This window comes from Takifugu rubripes, chromosome 21 (genome assembly GCF_901000725.2).
Source record: "Takifugu rubripes chromosome 21, fTakRub1.2, whole genome shotgun sequence".
In the NCBI taxonomy this organism is placed as follows: Eukaryota; Metazoa; Chordata; class Actinopteri; order Tetraodontiformes; family Tetraodontidae; genus Takifugu; species Takifugu rubripes.
In genome coordinates, this window is record NC_042305.1 from 4,645,294 (window position 1) to 4,663,895 (window position 18,602).

General features: G+C 40.1%; 2 protein-coding genes across 4 annotated transcripts; both read right to left on the reverse strand.

The window, feature by feature from the left end:
• Positions 1-1,451: 1,451 nt before the first annotated feature.
• Positions 1,452-7,746, reverse strand: dph7 (diphthamide biosynthesis 7). 3 transcript variants are annotated; one of them, XM_029829447.1, is made up of 10 exons: positions 7,700-7,746; positions 7,349-7,491; positions 6,511-6,635; positions 6,353-6,440; positions 5,618-5,712; positions 5,337-5,494; positions 3,885-3,957; positions 3,749-3,814; positions 3,201-3,373; positions 1,452-2,303 (listed from the first exon to the last, which is right to left on the reverse strand). In XM_029829447.1, exons 2-10 carry the CDS (start codon positions 7,478-7,480, stop codon positions 1,912-1,914), a joined length of 1,302 nt encoding a protein of 433 aa, XP_029685307.1. In that variant the 5' UTR covers positions 7,481-7,491; positions 7,700-7,746; the 3' UTR covers positions 1,452-1,911. The 3 variants fall into 3 exon arrangements, with proteins under 3 accessions (XP_029685307.1, XP_011613552.1, XP_003974570.1); XM_011615250.2 differs by having other exon boundaries at positions 7,659-7,713; XM_003974521.3 differs by having other exon boundaries at positions 7,349-7,722.
• A 977-nt stretch (positions 7,747-8,723) lies between these two features.
• On the reverse strand, positions 8,724-17,428 carry LOC101079998 (multiple epidermal growth factor-like domains protein 9). The gene is made up of 6 exons (XM_003974522.3): positions 16,771-17,428; positions 15,145-15,349; positions 13,814-13,953; positions 12,172-12,321; positions 11,656-11,925; positions 8,724-11,077 (listed from the first exon to the last, which is right to left on the reverse strand). The coding sequence occupies exons 1-6, from the start codon at positions 17,291-17,293 to the stop codon at positions 10,581-10,583; spliced, it is 1,785 nt and encodes a 594-aa protein (XP_003974571.2). The 5' UTR covers positions 17,294-17,428; the 3' UTR covers positions 8,724-10,580.
• Positions 17,429-18,602: the final 1,174 nt, after the last annotated feature.

Genomic DNA, 18,602 nt, shown 5'->3' on the forward strand with positions numbered 1-18,602 from the left:
AATGATGGATATGTTGTACGCTTTACTGATATTCGTGGTCTAGATCAGTATTATAAGCGTCCTCGCTCGTATTTGTTCAGGTCTCTTGTGTGACATTTGTTTAATGTTGTACTTTACGAAGAACATTTAGAAAAATCAGTGATAAAGAAAAGACACAGGAATTTACTCTGTAGAGACATTGGTGGTGCTGGAGAGCAGTTTTACAGTCTGCAACCGTCGAAGAAGTCCTGATCTTTCATTGGTGGATCGGATTACATTCTGCCCAATCACAGAGCGCTTCAGCAGGAAATCCCAGCCCTTGGCTGATGGTGCGCTGAAGGTGAGTCAACTCATTTTATTATAAAACACTTAAACACATTTGGTTGCTTGTGCTTTCCTAACTGGAGAAGCGGAATTATCTAAGGCATTAAGATGAATTGATTAAATTTCTGCGTACCTCGTTCACCTTTATCGATAAGTGAACGGCTCGTGGCACGGTGCCTTAGGATGTAGCTCAAGGTCTGTGAACGGCCTCCACTTCGAAATAAGGGTAATTCTACCAACGAAATTGGGTGTTGGTGCTATGTAATCATGTCTACGTTACTCCTACTCACTCACATTCCCAGCAGAACCACAAGTGGGTGGACAAAGCGGACATTCGGAGCATGGCTTCTCCAAATATGACCAGGGTCATAACAATGTCTATTATTGGGGATCTCAATGTCTTGCCAGTATTTAAATGTGCTGTAGAGATAACCGACCTGCTTTTAATGTTTGCAGTTACACTTAACTAGCCAGAGGACCAAAGAAAGTTCTTGATTGCCAGTTAAATCTCTGAAAGGTTTGTCCCTTTCACACCAATTAAAATAAATCTACAAAGCATGTTTGACAGAATCTTAAACTCTGTTTTTTTGCAGTGAATCATGGGGATTTTGTCCCGGTTGGTGCAGGGTCTGAGGAGAGGGGCTGACAGGATGTCTGAATTCACCAGTAAACGTGGGTCACGTACTCATAACAAAGGCCGGGGCGCTCGGCCCACTGGGCTCGCACTCTCCAGCAGGAAGTTTGTTGCTGTTCGTGCGATGATCCCAGAGCTGTTGGTGCCAAACTTGGAAGGTTTTAAACTGAGACCATACGTATCCTACAGGTGTCAGAGAGGATCTGCCACCCCAGTTACAGCTCAGAGTTTGTTCTCTGATGTAGTAGCCCCTCACATTACAAAAGACTTTAAAGAGGGAACATTCAACAGAGATCAGCTGGAGAAATACGGCTTTGAATCTTCCCAGGAGGGAAAACTCTTCAAGCTTTATCCAAAGAACTACGTGAGGTAAATGTTTGCTGGCATTCGGATCAATAAAGCTGCACAGATGTAATTGACATTATGACAAGTCAGCTGGCTTGACAAATGCAACCAAGGATGATGTGGATGTTTTGCAACAGCCAGAAATGAGTACTGCTGTTTGGTCTGTGTATTGTTTTTTCAATACTTTATTTGACCTTTTGAATAAAAATATCCAATTTCAGTCCATCAGAGATTTTGTTGGGTTACAACAATTATTAAAATTACATAAGATATTTGATATCTGAGAGATCTTTTTCTCATGCATATACTAAGATGAGTAATTCCAGCATACATTCTTCAGTCTAAACATGTCTTGAATGTGAATGCGTCCTTTAAAACTTCACAAGCATACGTTGCTATATCTTTGCTTGAGCCATCAAGGTTCTCAAAATTACATTTTGTGGATAAATCTATTCAGAGAAGAAATGTTTTCAGAAAAAAAGACATTGATCTTGAAGAAGGCAACAAACTTAATAAAGTTCAATAAAATGGTCATGTCTACACTGATATGACTATTTTATGATTTTTCTCCAGTGAATTTATGTAAAAACTGATACCGTATATAAGCACGCTGCCAGTTCAGGGGTGCTTTATTGTGGTTTAGACTGCTGTGGTTCAAGATCATCCTGAACTCTGTCCCACAGCCAAATATGGAGGATGTGGTCATAAAACGAACAGCTCGCCAGTACGCAAGATGATGGCTCATCCTCAGAACTGATGGCAAGGTTGATGCTGGAGGATGAGGGTGTGTCATGTGGGATGTACTGTCCCTCATCATCCTCTAGAGAGGTCTCAAAGCTGGCAGTAGGAGACTCATAGTGGACCCTCAGGTGTCCTTCAGTCTTGGCAGGGCTGTGATCTACTTCAGCTTCAGGAGAGGGGCCTTTTGAATCTAGACTCATATGACACCAGTCAGCCCCATAAGCCAGGGAGCTATGGAGGTCATATGAGGCTACAATGGGACATGTCATCCCAGGGCTCTCTGGAAGACAAAAAGTTAGGAACAGTCAGTCACATAAACAATCAGGAATGAACCAACTTCTATACATTATAAAGTCAAACAAGTCTGGTCTGAAAAAATACATATGTAATTGTACAGACAAATATAATGTGCCAAAATACTAACTTTTATGTTTTAATTAAATAGACTTGTTTAACATTCAAAATGGTAGTGGGGAAAAGTGAACCCTCTGAATTAGTAACATGTTGCTCTGGTGTTTTGAGTGATCGTCCTGTGACATCAGCCAACTTCAGATTTTTCAGTGAGATTCAGTGAATTACAGGTGTTCTCTGGTTATTCTAAAGAGTTTTGTTTCACTTTAGGATGATGTTTTCACATATGTCTGATGTATGCCAATAACCACTGTCGAAAGTCGGGACGGGTTTGTTACAGATATTCAGAAGTCTTCTTTTAGGAAGCAGAAGCTTCAAATCTTTAGCTGAAACTAAGGCTTGTTTCTTGACCTCTTTGATTAGTTTCTGTTGTGAGAGTAGAGTAGCCATAGTACCAAAGTGTCTCCATGTGTAGACTGTTGGCCTAACTGTAAACTGCTGAATTTCTAGTCTCTGAAGTCATTTACCACTTGATGTAAATTAACAATTCTAGATTAAAGATCCGCGGGAAGCTCTTTTTGGGGAGGCATGACAAATATAAGGGTATTCGTCTGTTATATCACAGTTATTAAAGATTGTGCAATTATCATAAGGATATACTTGTCAACAAATTTGATTTAATTGTGTTCACATTTTATGACAAATAATAAAGCAAACCAATGTTTAACATAATTTTGCATGGTGCATAGACTTTTAAAAATCATTTCCTGGACTCATTACTAATTAAACCATAGAAGAATATTAGTATTAATCTCATCATCCTTACCAAATGCTGATTGGCAGTTAAGGATTTTGAAGTTGTTGTGCATGCATGCAGCCAAAAGTAGGCTTTGATTGGTTGGATGCCACTTGAGCCTCCACACTCCACCCCCCATAAGACTGTGTCCAAAAGGTTTCCTCATGTTCCTGCCATCCCAGAGCAAGACCTGCTCATCATAGCTGCAGACAGGAGAAAGATCTCACTATATGTAATGACTGAAATTAACTCTGCTACAGACCAACATGAAGATGAACCAAAGTAGCCTAAACCCACTCTGGATAGCAACATTCACCAGTTCAAACAAAAAAGCAAAGAACTGATAAAGCCCATCAACTCAAATTGGAGTCAATGGATTTAAAGCTGATACAGGAAACAAATAGCCAAAAAAAAATTTAACAAAGAAAAAAGTCAAATTGTAAGCAGAATTGATAAAAAAAATCCTGCATTAGGAAGTGAGCAGTACATGCACCATACTAACAAATATCATCATTGTATGAGGGAAATGATTTATTTGTTCATATTTAACTCTCGTATCATAAAGTGTTGCTATGTACCTGCCTGTAGCCAGTATGTGTTCCCGAATAGGACTGCTGTGAATGCTGCAGACACCCATGGTGTGCCTTTGTAAAAAGAAAATAAATAGGTCAGTGAGTTAAAAAAATAAATAAATACACCACAATCAGGACATACTCTTTACTGGTGAAGGTAGGGTGGGATGGATCCATCCTGAGGTCCCAGCCTTTCAGTTTGCAGTCATCACCACCTATATTGACACATATAGATAAAAAGAATGTAGGAAAAAAAATGCAATCTGTCTATACTCTATACATACATATGAGCTCGCACACACAAACACACTCACATACAAATATACAAACATGTATGTATACACTCACCAACCACTTTATTAGGTTCACGTGTTCCAATTGCTCATTAACACAACCTGAGTTGGGGCCACAACCGTGGCACAGTGCATTCAGGCATGCAGACATGGTCAAGACAACTTTTTCAAGTTCAAACTAAGCATCAAAATGGAGAAGAAAGAGGATTTAAGTGACTTTGAAGTTTGTCTGGTTGTTATAGTTCAGAAGCTGATCTACTGGAATTTTGACACGCAACCATCTCTAGGGTTTACAGAGAATGGTCCCAAAAAGAGAAAATAACCAGTGAGTGGAAATTTTGTGGATGAAAATTCCGTTTTGATATGAGAGGTCAGATGAGACTGGGCAGATTGGTTACAGATGATGGAAGGACAACAGTAAACCAACCACTTGATATAACCAAGGAATGCAGACTACCAACGCTGAATGCACAACTCATTGTAGAAGGAGTTCAGCACTAGAAAACCATACCAATGCTACTCCAGTTAGCTAAGAACAGGAAAGTGAGGCTATAATTCCCACCTGCTCACAAAATTGGATATGAAAATGTTGCCTGGTCTCCCTCAGATGGTCAGAGAGATTTCGGCACAAACAGCATGAAAGACTGGTTTCTGGAACATGATAATGAGACTGTACTCACTGTACTCGAACGGCCTCCACAGTCACCAGATCTCAATCCAATAGAGCACCTTTGGCATGTGGTGAAACCGGAGATGTGCAACTGACAAATGTGCAGCAACTGCTTGATGCTATCAGGTCAATATGGGTCAAAATCTCTGAGGAATGTTTCCAACACCTTGTTGAAATTATGTCATTAAAAATTAAGGCAGCTCTGAAGGCAAGAGAGGGGGCGGTGGGGTCCACCCTTTTACTGGCAAGGTCAACCTAATAAAGTGTCAGGTGAGTGTATGTCCTTATAATTTACTACTGTCTATGATTTAATTTTATGAAAAAAATGTTTTAATATACATTAGCTCTAATAGCAATATTTTAAAAAAATATTTGTATTTGTCGGTAAGTCAAGCACCAACATAAAGACATAAATGTGAATCAAGTGAACATTAAAGATGTTAACAGCAGTGTGACATACCGGTACATGCCTTTACATTACCGCTAGCCTGTAACCTGCCAAAATCTGGACATATCTTTACACTTTCATTTATGCTTTGCAACAAAGTTTGGGTTGTTTTGGTCTAAAATAAAGATATTTGGATTTTGAGTAAGCTCTGTCTGATTTATCAAAGTTATTCTGCTGTGTTACCAGAATAAATAAGCTGTGTATCCCAATAGGAGAAGGCTGAGATCCAGGCCTCGAAATCATGAGCTTTCCACTGTGAGAGCGGCATCAGAGTCCCTTCACACATGGACAGAACATTAACACATCCAGCAGAGTCGCTGCACACCAGCTTCACCTCAGAACTGTTCATAGAAAACATCAAAACATAGCAACTCAGAATTTACCATAAGTAGGGAACACTATTATATCTGCCTTTTTAACTGGTGATGAAAAGAAGCATGTTTTCAGTCACAAGGTTGGCTTACCAGTCCTTCCTTCCAGTGGACCAGTCCAGGGACAAGAGCAGACATTCTTTTCCCACCTCCTGATTGCTCAGAGGTTGTAGATAGCAGTTACCTTCCTATAAATACAGTATATACTACTTTTAATGTTCAACACTACAATCATATCAGCAACTGCACCATCACAGGATTTGTGAAAACTATGACAATGTTTGAATCACATACTTGATTTTGGAGAAGAATAATGACAAGATACAGCCTGAAATCATCATCTATTGATAATCACAAAATAGATGAGCAGAAAATATTTAGGTTGGACTAGAGTGTAAATTTGACATATAACTCATAGACTTGGAATTTGATTGATTCCCTTATATGTTGTAGTATTTTACTACTTTTCTTATTAATTCTTACTGTCCTTTCATTCATTTGGATTTATCCAGCCCCTGGTGTTTTTTCACTGTGCATTGTTAAGAGTTTGATAGCACAACAGTTGCATGCTCTTATGGGGCATGTGTACATGTCTGTGTCCGTTTTACTTTTGCTTTGTTTCATCTGATTTTGTGGCATAAAACCACTTTGTGATACATTTTCTTTGTGCTATAAATAGAGTATGATTGATATAATACTCTTTGACAAAATTTGTCAGGACATCTTTTAGATGCAAGCATGGCAAATGTTTTTTAGACAAAGATATTAGCAAATAAACCCCCCTCTTTCCAGTCAAAAATCCTGAACTCTGACGTTCTTATGTCTTACCTCATTTTCTGAGAGCATGTAGAGATGCAGCTCTCCAGTGGCAGCTGCCATCCCCAACACTGTCTGTTCTGAAATCGGCACGTGGCACCTGATAAAATACAAACCAGTTAGTGGGACAAACAGGGAGGCAGCTGCTGCAACAACAGTTATGTTGTTACCATTTCAAATCTAAAATGGCAGACGTGTCTAGGCGCTGGAGCTCAGTCAGAGGAGTATCACTTGACTGAAACCTAAACAGGTATAAACGACCTATCCTACTGGGCGCAGCATCTGGCTCTTCCACCTACAACAATGACAAAAATGGGACACAGAGAAAGTTCAGGCAGCTGTTCCCGCTACAGTCAGATTCAAATCCTATTATAAGGTCATATTACTTTCATATTACATTTAATACACTCTGTCCCAGCCTTGATGGAAACAAGTATACATACTTCATTTATAGTAATCAGGAATTTGTATGCTTTGGTTAACTTTGGTCTGTATTGATTAGCTTTTTGAGTCATCTCTACATTCACCCATTAAAAATGACAGTGGTCAGTAATGACTCCTAGAGTGCCATCTGCTACTAAACAGAAATAACAGACAAAGCATATTTTAACACCAGAGATGGAACTTTGGGGTTCACGTTCTTGTCTAATGGCACTATTGCATAAAAACGTCTGTGGTTGTACAAAGGACCTTGGTAAAAACAGAGGAACAGCCGCACCAACAGAATGGAATCAGGCTCAGTGCAATGTGGCTGCTTTAGGAAATATAACAACAAGAAGCATTACAGTACAATAACATAGTAAATGTATTGTAACAGTCTCTCTGAGCACTGACAATACAAAATTCTCTGTTGCGCAGTTAATTCATTACCCCTGTGGGGCACATAAATGGTTCAGGGTTTATTACTTTATGTTGACTGCTTTATTGTTTATCTGAATACAAAAGTGCACCGATTATGCAGCTTTACTAAAACCTTTACATTTATATTCAATAATGCTGGGCTCTCACACTTCCGGCCAGTTGGTACGTCCCGCAGACCAGTATGTTGTTGTGGGGCGACTGGGGGCACCACTCCACGGTGTCGGCGTTGAGCTCTGTGTCAAACACATGCAGCGTTCGCGGACTGCCCCCTCCATTCATGGCCGCCCGCTCTGCACCGCCACACAGTTTAGAAAGCAGTAAACATCACATCAATGTCTATCAAAACTCAACACACGGAGCTTAGCTCTGAGTATTAAAACGATCTAAGGTTAAAAATGTCACTGTCAAATTAGGTATCTACAGACTCAGTGAAAGTCGCAGAGCGTAAGAAACACACATCAATTAGATACCAACGTTTCCCACTTATTGAAAACGCACCAACTCAAAATGCTGCGCGGACAAATGACGTCAAATACTCTTTCATCTACGGAAGCCTCAGTAGGGCAAACTACATTTACAACATTTTGAGTTTATTTATTTAAATCACTGGGAAATTCAAATCCTGTAATATTCTGTGAGGATATCTGCAGGTGATGGTGATGGATATGATGATGATGATGATGATGATGATGATGAGGATGAGGATGATAAGAATGTAGTTAATTTTGCTGTATGTCTGAAAAAGCATCAAAGTTTAACAACAGTATATGTGGTAAATGTAAGTATCATCCTTAGACAACTTAAATCTTTCATAATAAAAGGTGATAAATAACCAATAGAGACTGTAAATTCACGTTGTTCATTTATTTATACGACGTCTCTCCATCCATTTTCTGTTACCTGACATTTATCAGGGCATCCTCTACTCCGGCATCAATGGCTCTACAACTGCTCTACACATAGTGCTGGAAGCTGCACAGGTTGAGAGCAAATCCTGCCCCAAACCTCCAACATTTAGGCAGAGAAAGGCTTCCAACATCATGGATGGCTCCATGCACCCAGCAGGCCTACAGTGCCACTCAGGAACCCATCTGGAGCCACCTCAATGCCCATTATCCTAAAGCCTAAACCCTGATGTATACTACAATATATTTGATTATACCTTTTTTGATTATATCTATCTCACTTTGTGTGCTTTAATTATTCCTTAGTTTGTTGTGTTTTCAAGAAAAAAAATTGCAAACATTTTGAGGAAAGATTTACATTTCTGTCCAGTACAAAAGGAAATCTGGTTAGATCTATTTATGGACATCTCCGTGATCACTGTTGGTGTGTCTGTTAAACTGTACTTTTCTTTGATTTTTTTTTTACAAAAAATTAAACAGACATTAAAAGATTCCCCCCGACACTTTGTGGAAAGAGTATGACTTGATCAAGTGAAGGGCTTTGAAATGTTCTAGTTTATAAACACATTAATAGTCCATTAACTATTTCACAGGCACAGTAAGGAAAGAGAAAACAAAATTGCAAATTAATTTATGTGAATTTATGAGAATTAAATTAAACTTCATAGTCCAAACAATAACAATATTCTGTCCCATCTTTTCACTTATTACGTAAGTCAACAGTCTTCAACTGCCCTTTGTGTGTTTCACAAAACCAACACTTTCAAAGGAACTTATGTCAACAGCATGTATTTATTTTCCATCAGGACTTCAGTGATTTAGTTTTGGAAGATATTCCTCAGAAAGGTGTTGACAAAAAAGGGCCTTATTGTAACATTTGACTAGAACAGTGAGAAGAATCACTTACTAAAGTCGTCCTGACTGTTAAATCAGTAACAAAACTCAGAAGATCACATTCTTCAGCCAGACAATGAAATTCACATTACATCACTACTTCAGTGTGTGAGCAGCAGTCAAGATTCACAACCAGCGGAGCAATTTTAAATAACACGTTACAAGTCAAAATGTATAGGACAAAGCTGCTTCAGTGCAGAATGATGCATTCAATCAATCAGAAAGTTAAGATCAACAAAACAAAAAGCTGTGAAATGCGACTTTAATCAATACTTTATTTGAGATTTGGAATGTGATTTTGGGTAAATGTGTCAGTTTTGCAGTATGTATGACCACTCCACTCATAACAAACATGAATATAAAATGTTGCAGTGACAGTGAACATGTAGTAGTCCTGGACAATAATAAGGAAAATATTTACATTCATGTACACCAATCATATTTACATAGTCACACTAGGAAGAAAGCCAGTACCTGAGGAGAAACAACAAAGCTCTGGTGTATGGAAAAAAATAAAAACAGCCAGGAATGAAGTATAAATATTGTTTAGGATGATTAAGTTAGTTTCTTTCATACTGTAAAATATTAATCAATTCCATGGCTAACATTTTGTCGTGTTTGTTTGGAGTCTTCAAACCCAAATTCTGGAGATGCTGGATTAATACTCAATGATTGCAACAGATGGATTGTGCTGAAGGAATAGCAATGGGTTACTTGCAGTTCATCTTGGTTCAGGTAAGCTGGCATGCTTTTAAAATAAAGACAGAAAGCTATAAACATTGTGAACATTGAAACACCGCCGTTCAGGATGTCTGTTTTTTTGGCTCTGGGTGTGTGCATAAAAGCCATGCACCAGCATAAAGTCTTTTTTCTTTTAATGACCCGGCTAACATGCCTAAATACTAATAAAGGATGGAGTTGAACTGTGAAACTCTTGAGTGTGGGATGAAAAGCTGACACCTGATGAGAGCCATCCAAATAGCATGTGCAGCTCTGCAACACAGTGACACATTAAAAACTGAAAGGGGTAAGACCTTAATCCCAGTTACTTCAGACAATAAAAAAAAAAAAAAAAAAAACAGTCATAACTGTTGATTCTTTGCATTTTTCCCCCATTACAAACAGCCAAATAAATAAATACATAGCATAAACAATCAGGTCAATAAATAAATAAATAAATAACAGATAAATTAATAAATAATCAGATAGATCAGAGAGATAGCCAGATAAAAGTTAGAGATAAAATGGATAGTTAAGAGATAAGTAACCACACTATGAATCAAATCTCGGATTTCACTGTACAAAAATTCACATGTGAAGCATCGATTGGAGAAATAAACATTATTTGGAACATAACAACTAAATAAAATTAACCAACAATCATTCTTTCACAGCAGCACCCTTTGCAGGCAGTACTTTGTTCTTTGGACCTGTTCATGATGAAATCATATGAAAATTTTGTCTGTCTTCCTTGATCAGAAAACTCTGAATACCACCATAGGAAAATCAAATCTATACGAAGGAAGGGCGTGGCATTCCTGCAGCTTTTCTGGATCTGCATCGTAGGTCTTTAAAAAGTATTAAGCCTTGAAACAGTTGCCCTGTGTGCTCAGTGTCAACTGCCCATTGGGCACCACTACATTAGACTCATCCTCCAGCAGACCAGACACATCAGCATTGGGAATACTGTCGTGGTAACTGCTGAAGCTAATGTTGTCCTCTTTCAACTCAATGGTCCAGAAAGGTGCGTTGAGTTTGCGGTTCTGGTACTCCCGGTACATGTAGACCCCTCCCACGAAGCTCAGCAGCAGCACCACCACCAGGATGATGACAGCCAGGATGATTATGTTGAATTGCGTCCAGGAAACCTTAGTCAGGGCTGCAGTGGTGTTGTCTGTGGGGCTGCTAATGCTGCTCAGCATTGCCTGGGTGATTGCTGCAGTGCTCAGTGGGGCAATGAAGGTGCTGACAGACCTGGGCACAGATGTGACTCCTGCTTTATTTACAACAGTGCTGCTGGTACTGGCAGAAGGGGAGACTGCACTTGGCGTGGAGGTCTCTGTCATGGTTCTGGTTGCTAATAAAAAAGAAAATACTTTAGATTAGACACTACATTTCTTGGTTTTCTCTTCAGAAACAAAATGCCACCCCATAGGTTTTTAATTGGATTAAGGGTCGAGGCCTCGACAGGCTTCCATAACAATCTTGTTAATCAGTTAATCAATCAATCAATCAATCAACCAACCAATCAGTCTGTCCGTTAACTGACCTCTGACCCACTCAGAGGTTTTGTTTAGCATCCTTAGTATAACTTGTTTATTTGCATGTAAGCTATATGTGCCAGTTTCTATCTTCTCTCTAGGATTCTCTCCTACTCTGCCTCTCCCTTTACTCCTCTACCCAGCTGGCCAGCATGCGGCTGGTGAACCTGTTCCTGGTCAATGTTTTTTCCAGTAAAAAAAATTCATCTTTACTGCCACTGTTGCTTGATCAGGGATGAGGATCTGGGGTTTTTCCCTCAAGCACCCAAGGACGCTCCTGATTGCAACAGGTGCTACTTAAATTAAGCCAAATTTAATGAAATTCAAATGTAAATGTTTTCGCATCAGTTTTTTTTGTTGATCATCATCTAGCTATACTTAAGTGGGGGCTTACCTAGACTGCTGCAGTTATGGGCCTTGGCATCCCCAATGAAGCCTGGAGCACAGAGATGGCACCAGGACCCAGTGGTGTTATTGGTACATTGAAGGCAGTGTCCAGTTTTAGGGTGGCAAATCTGGGCCGGGCCCCCTGGGTCTGCATTCCCGTTACACTCACAAGGAACACAATCCTTGGATGATTTGTATAAACCAGCACTGCATTCATCACAGTGTAAACCAGCATAGTTGGGAAGGCACAGGTCACACTTCGGAAAGCCACTGACACCTGTTCAGTCACAAAAACACAATATTCTTTACATACTTAACATGAACAATAATTAACATTAATAATTACAATTGTTAAATAACGTGCAGTTAGTAGACAAGTGAAAGTGAATTATACAAAACACAGCATTACTTGTATCAGGATGCAGTTTTTCATCCTACTATTCCCATTATGATGCATGATGGGGTCCTTCTCAAATGCTTTTTGAGGATGAAATTGCAGGTATAAGCTTGGATGTATACCGACCTACGTGACAGAGTCCATTTGATGTGCTGTTGGAGCAGGGACAAGGTAAACAGGGCTCAGTCAGTTCATTTTCAGGGTTTCGGTAGAAACCAGGCTTGCACACCTCGCAGTTGGACCCTTGCGTGTTCCCCTCGCAGTTCAGACACCATCCTATTGGACACAGGTTTACACCTATGTGATACATCCACAGCTCGCTCTTGACAGATCATAATAACTATTTTGTGATTGATAAGAAATGTGGAATGGCCACGGTTGACACGGAATAGTGGAAATGTCTTCTAAATTGCGTAAAGGTACATAAAGACAAGCAAATGGGTAATATGTCCAGAAAGATCTAGCCTGAACATTGTGGACACTGGAGAACATCTGTTCTGCAAAAGGTGTGTACAGATAAAGAGCCAATGTAGCAGTAGAGTTTTCCATAGGAAGTTTCCTGGCAAAACTAACTGTCCTCATTCTTACAAGCTAAAGAAAATGAAAATAAAATGAAGAAAAAAGAAGGGGCAGTGGTCAGTCGGTAAGGGAGTGGGCGGAGAATTGGAGGGTTCTTGATTCAAGTCCCTGCACGTACAAAAATCTGGAAGGTAATCTGGTAGTAGATATGAGCTTTTACTGGAATCAAAATCTATAGTTTTATCAAAAGATGGAGAGACTTAGATTAAAGAAAATTTATGTCTTGATGTATAAATAGATGCTGTGTGACGATGACAATTTTCCTGCCCATCTCTCCACTACAGACCACATTTCCTGATAGCGCCTGCCAACATTACTGGAAAGTGTCCCACCTAGTTTGGTGCTTGCTGAAGAAAACATCCAGATGTTACAGGAATTTATTCAATGATGAGAAATGCAGAACTGTAACTCATGAAATAAGATACTCTACATTAGGATGCAAATCTTATGACTGGGCTGTAATAAAATAATTTGGAGGTTAAAGTAGCTTAATAATTGAAATGTACCCTTTAATATGTGCTCTATGCTGGTGTGATATGCACAGATGGTTCCTTGGGAACCAACAGAAGTCAGAAAGAAGCAGCAAGTAGTTTCAAAAATTTAATGCAATTAATTTAACATACACAAATCTGTGCAGTGCAGCAGAGATCCTCAAAACCTTGTTATGTATATAAGAAGTGTTAAGTATAAAAACTGATCTCCCTGCAGGTGGACAGAGTTTAAATGCTTGGATGTAACTTCCAAGATGGCCTTAGCTTGGGGGAAAACAAAAGAGCATAAAGCAAAAAAGTATTAAGACTATGGTGTTGTAGTGGTAAACCACAGATGCCAGGCTAACAGAGTAACCAGATCCAATTGGACAGGTTTTAACCAATGAACGTTACTCATCTCAGACCTTGTAGGCAAATGTGTCGAGGACAAGGAGCACTTTAGGCCCTTTTACGCAACATTTTCATTAGAAAGTGCAAGTTTAGTTTGGACTGTCCATATACACTACAATGCCTAAAACTGGAGTGGTTCAAAAATGGTTCAAAAAGGGGCTCCAGAGTAGAACGTTGTGACATCAAGACATCCGCTGTTGTTTAAACGCAAAGCAGATCAATCACGAATTACTGCCCCTTCGTTCTGGAAAACAAGAAGCTTTCATATGCTAATATGTATGTGGTTAGTATCATGGCTACCAACTTACCAGACTGTGGATGGCAGTAGCTGGTGTGGTTGTGACAGTGACATGGTCGACACCCAGTGCTGCTGAAGTGGAAGAAACCCGGATGGCATTCGTCACACTTGGGTCCATACACCCCAGTCTTACATTCACAAATTCCTGAGCTAGAAGGGAAACAACAGCCTAATTAAATTCTAAATACATTTTGATGTCACACCTAAATGACAGTTTTACTGCTTCCTTAACATTAAAGATTATTTTACTGGTCAACTACACACCTGTGATGCTATTAGTTGTGAAATTTAGACACATAAACCTTCACATTATGTATGTACAGTTTGGATAGACCTTCTAATTCAGAGCTTTTATCTGATTTTGTATCATTTTCAACATTTCAGACTAATAAATGTCATCCCAATTGGTTTTAGGCTGGGTCATAGTGGAGGCCAGGCCACCTGACACAGCCCCCGCATTACTCTCCCCTGTCCAGAACACAGGGCATTAAAATGCCAATTTTTTAATATATGGATGTTTTGTGCAGATGGAATTGGAGTTTTGGAAGCCTGACTATGCTTTTTTTTTTTTTTTTTTTCCCCAAAGCGCCCCCCAGAGTGGATGGATCCCTAAATATTGCCACCAACGTTGTCTTCTTGTGTGGTTGTAGTTTGTTTCGCACATGCTTCATACTTGTACAATGCTCCATTTCTTCTTCCCCATTTTGATGTTATGTGGCTATGCATTACAGTGCCACACATTGGTCAGTTGTATATATTACAGCATTTCAGCTGTTACTGTTGTTACCAAAGCATATGTTGCCCTCACTAAACACAAACCAGCTGGATAGTAGTAGTTGGAAGATGCAGCTTCTGGGTCACAGCCAAGTCTCTTCAGGTTTGTGTGCACAAGTGCGCATAAACACAGGCTACCTCCCGGATAGACTTAGTGTTTAATGGCGTTACCTAACACCAACAACAAACATACATTTGTCATTTGATTGGTTGTGCATGTCACTGCAGTCAGTTTCTTCTGGTTGGCTGTTGATGGGACTCTGTCTGTTACCTCTTCTAGTACAGTTATTTTTATTGTAGCTTTTGTCATACCTTATTACTGATCACAAAAGTGATAAGGACACTAGAGAGATCCAGGGCCGCTAACCAGTCAAGCAAGATAAATGTGCTGCACTGGTCAAAGGTGACCAGTATAGAGCCACATAAACACGAAAGACTTTGCCATTTGAGGGTCATCATATTTACCAGAGTTAGTGTGTAGCTTTACAAAAAGAACAGCAGTGATTGCAGCATAGAGGAAAGTTTCAGTGTGTTATCAAACAACATGGGAATCAGAAAAGAGCTGACCTGTCACAGAGAAGATGCACCGCTCCAAAAGAGTCACATGCACAGGCCAGACAGCCGCTGGTACCATTGGTAAAGAATCCATCCTCGCAGTCCTCACACTGTAGGCCAGTATAACCAGCCAAGCAGGAGCACTGACCAGTGTCTTGATCACATTCATCTGGGTCCAGAATGCCCTCAGCACCGCTGCTGCAGTTACATCGGTTGTCTGGGTGGAATAAAATACATGGAAATAACAGTGAACAACAGAGGACAAATACTTTAGCTCAGCCTTTTCAAATCTGCTTAGTGAACAATATGACCTGTTGGTACCTAAATAAAACTGACTGCACAAAACAACTGCAGGGCTACCTAGGCCACAACACCAACATGCGCTGTAAATGCCTCGCTCCCATGCTGCATCTGAGCACAAGGACTCCATAAATGTGACCCAGGCCACGTTTATGCTTACATAATCATGAGCAAAAATGGTGGCTTTATATATATATATTAGTATTCATTAAGGTAGCTGCAAGTAACACATTTGTTATATTGCTGTATTTCAGGTAGAAATACCTTTTGTTAATGAAAATAACAGTTAAACTTTTTTTAACTTTTCTCTAATCACAAGCTGAGGCAGCATACTACTGTCAAACTTTAAACAAGACAGCACACAAAAGAAAAATTTCCCTTAATAACACACAATAAAGAAAGACTGTCCAGTCATTCAGGAAGAACAGCACTTTCTCAGGTGTTGAGAGTAATGGAACCCTATGCAGAGAGAGCTTAATCTTTAATTTCTTGTGCATGAGAATGAGTGTCAGATATATGCAGAATGAAGTCTTCAAGAATCAGACCTGGTCTCTATAGAACAACACACAGCATATGATGCAATATTATGATTTTAGGACTTCAGCAGCTTTCTTTTTCCATTACATCTAAAAAAAAATAATCTCAAATCACTGTTCATTAACATGCAGATACAGATTAATCAACATCAATAGCTATTGGCTCAATATTGCATAATTTCATCACTGGTTTATGACACTAGTTTTGAGACACAAATTGTAAAGTTTCACCACAGAAGGGAAATATTTAGCTAAATACTCCAGGAGTTTTGAGAATAAATGCAGACCCTGATTCTGGATTACAGAGACTTCAGGGGTGCGCAGAGGGTCCCACCCTGCTTGCTCATTCGTAATTTGTCCCTTTTGATTTGCAGAACTTGCTTTCCTCTGGAAGAGCCGGCTCTGCTAACAATAACGACGCAGCCACTTCTTCTAATTCCCGTCAGGATGCAACACAAAGAAGCCCAGATTATCTGTGCACGGATGGTCTGGCTGAACAAGGAGCCCCCCCCCCCCCCCCCCCCCCCCCCCAACACAAAGCACTTTTCCTCTCCACTGTCAGCAAATCTGTGAAATTTGACGAGTGGGCTCGATGCTGATTCTGAGGACAATGGTTATGTGGTTATCTAAACCTACTGGGTAAAAGGTGAAATCTACCGATTGTTGCTCTATTCGTCTGGACCAAAACATGGGGGCAGCCGGCTCATCTATTTGACTGTGAGACTGCATTTTTTTTTTAAAAATTGCTTTATTAGAATCAAATTTCAAAAAGATAGCTGGATGCAGCGCGATAAACACCCACCTTGAACGTTTTCCGCCGAGGTGAACGATGTGTCCGTGTTGTCTGAGGCCCAGCCATAGCTGCCTGTTTTCTGGGAGACCATGAACATCATCCCGGGCTGCTTCTCCGTTTTATCTGAACTGAAAAACGTCGTCTTTGCATCAGTGGATCTTTTGTGCGTTAGTCTTGAGATCTGCCATGACACCTGCTCCTGTGAAGCAGTATTTACTCCGATCTTGGGTGCGGTAGCAGAGCCGCTGTTGCTGGAAAGTGTTTCAGACTCAGGAGGGCTCGGGCCCTCTGGATTAAAGGTGGACGCCAGCATTAGTCGAGCAGAAGGCTTAAGAGTGATCCCTCTCCCTGGTGAAGAATGAGGCATGTCGGTACGGAAGATCTGCCAGGTGCCTGAAGCTGAGACCCGCTTCCCGTAGACAGGCGACACATCGTTTGAACCGATGCGGGGTGCAGCCTTCGAAAGCCCAACATACGCGTAAACAAAGATCAGCAGCAAAGTAATGTTCATTATTAAGGACGATCGCCTCATATTTAGCCTCAGCTCTCCATGGAAACTGCAGTAACGGTCTCTAGCAGACCTTTTCTGAATGGACGCAATGGACGCCTACACCATCTTCTGTGACCCTGCTGCTGTGGTCATGAATAGTTAACCTGCTCTGCAACCGAACTTGTCCCGCCCCTTCTAACGGCGCTCCCCGCCAATAGGCGTTACTTACCCGCCTCTTCCGGTCTGGATAAATAATCCTGGGAAAGAAAATATTGAATATTTACGTTATGTAAATGCTAAATAGGCTATAGTCAAATCTATCTATCTATCTATCTATCTATCTATCTATCTATCTATCTATCTATCTATCTATCTATCATACATACATACATACATACATACATACATACATACATACATACATACATACATACATATCAACACATATACTTGCAAGTGCACACACATCCATATACTGTAAATACTTACAATATAAACACAAATGCACACTTACATATGCTGTTGCCCGTGAAGCTGGCATTATTTTGTTTTCAGACACATTCCTCTTAAATTCCTCTTTCTATACATCCACTGTGTAAATGCAAAGCATAGCGTTTTCAGTAGTAGGATTTCAGGAAGTGGCCAGCTGCTGTCAGACTGCACAATAAACATAACGCCCGCTAGCACAATCTGAATATTATAGATTCTGATATGAATATTGTATTCACCCTCTGTACTATGTACAGGTATACAGGGGCCGAGTATCCATTTATCTGGATTAGTGTAAATATACATCCTCTTTGTATATTCCGAATTCGATTCTATTTTATTTTTATCTTACTTGTCTCTGCGTGCTCTTGCTGTTGTTGTGCTGTAAATTTCTCTGTGTGGAACAATAAAGGATCTGAATCTGAATCTGAATGCTGTAAATGAATCATCTCTCAGACAACCTCAACAGCTTCTACTCGTGGTTTAACTGCTGATAGTGTTTGGAGGGCTTGCTCAAGGATAAAAACAAGAAAGGTGGACACTGTCCCTGATTTCCTGTTGTATACTGCCACGGTCCTGCTGACAATATCAAAGGTGTCTCACCTGAGCCGAGGACAAACAGGAAATCAGCTCAGGTGAGACATTTCTGACATTGTCAGCAGGACTGTGCCAGTTGTATAGTGGTCCTGTGTCCATCTTTGTATGGTGGCTAGTCTCTTCATATCACAATCTTCTCTGGGTTGTTGTTCCTGCTGTTGCTTGTGCTCCCTTAGTTTTACATTTGTATTTACCCTTTGTCTTTTATTTAATGTGCTTGAATGTAGCTGAGAACAGCAGCTTCTTAAGAGGTCTAAGTGACGTT

Coding starts and splice junctions, on each gene's coding strand:
- dph7 (XM_029829447.1), bottom strand. CDS start 7,480: ATGAATGGAGGGGGCAGTCCGCGAACGCTGCATGTGTTTGACACAGAG. Junction 5,495..5,617: donor TCCACTGGAAGGAAGGACTG/GTAAGCCAACCT, acceptor TTCTATGAACAG/TTCTGAGGTGAAGCTGGTGT. Junction 3,815..3,884: donor CCTACCTTCACCAGTAAAGA/GTATGTCCTGAT, acceptor CTTTTTACAAAG/GCACACCATGGGTGTCTGCA.
- LOC101079998 (XM_003974522.3), bottom strand. CDS start 17,293: ATGAGGCGATCGTCCTTAATAATGAACATTACTTTGCTGCTGATCTTT. Junction 15,350..16,770: donor CTCGGCGGAAAACGTTCAAG/GTGGGTGTTTAT, acceptor TATTCCACCCAG/ACAACCGATGTAACTGCAGC. Junction 11,926..12,171: donor AAATGGACTCTGTCACGTAG/GTCGGTATACAT, acceptor GTGACTGAACAG/GTGTCAGTGGCTTTCCGAAG.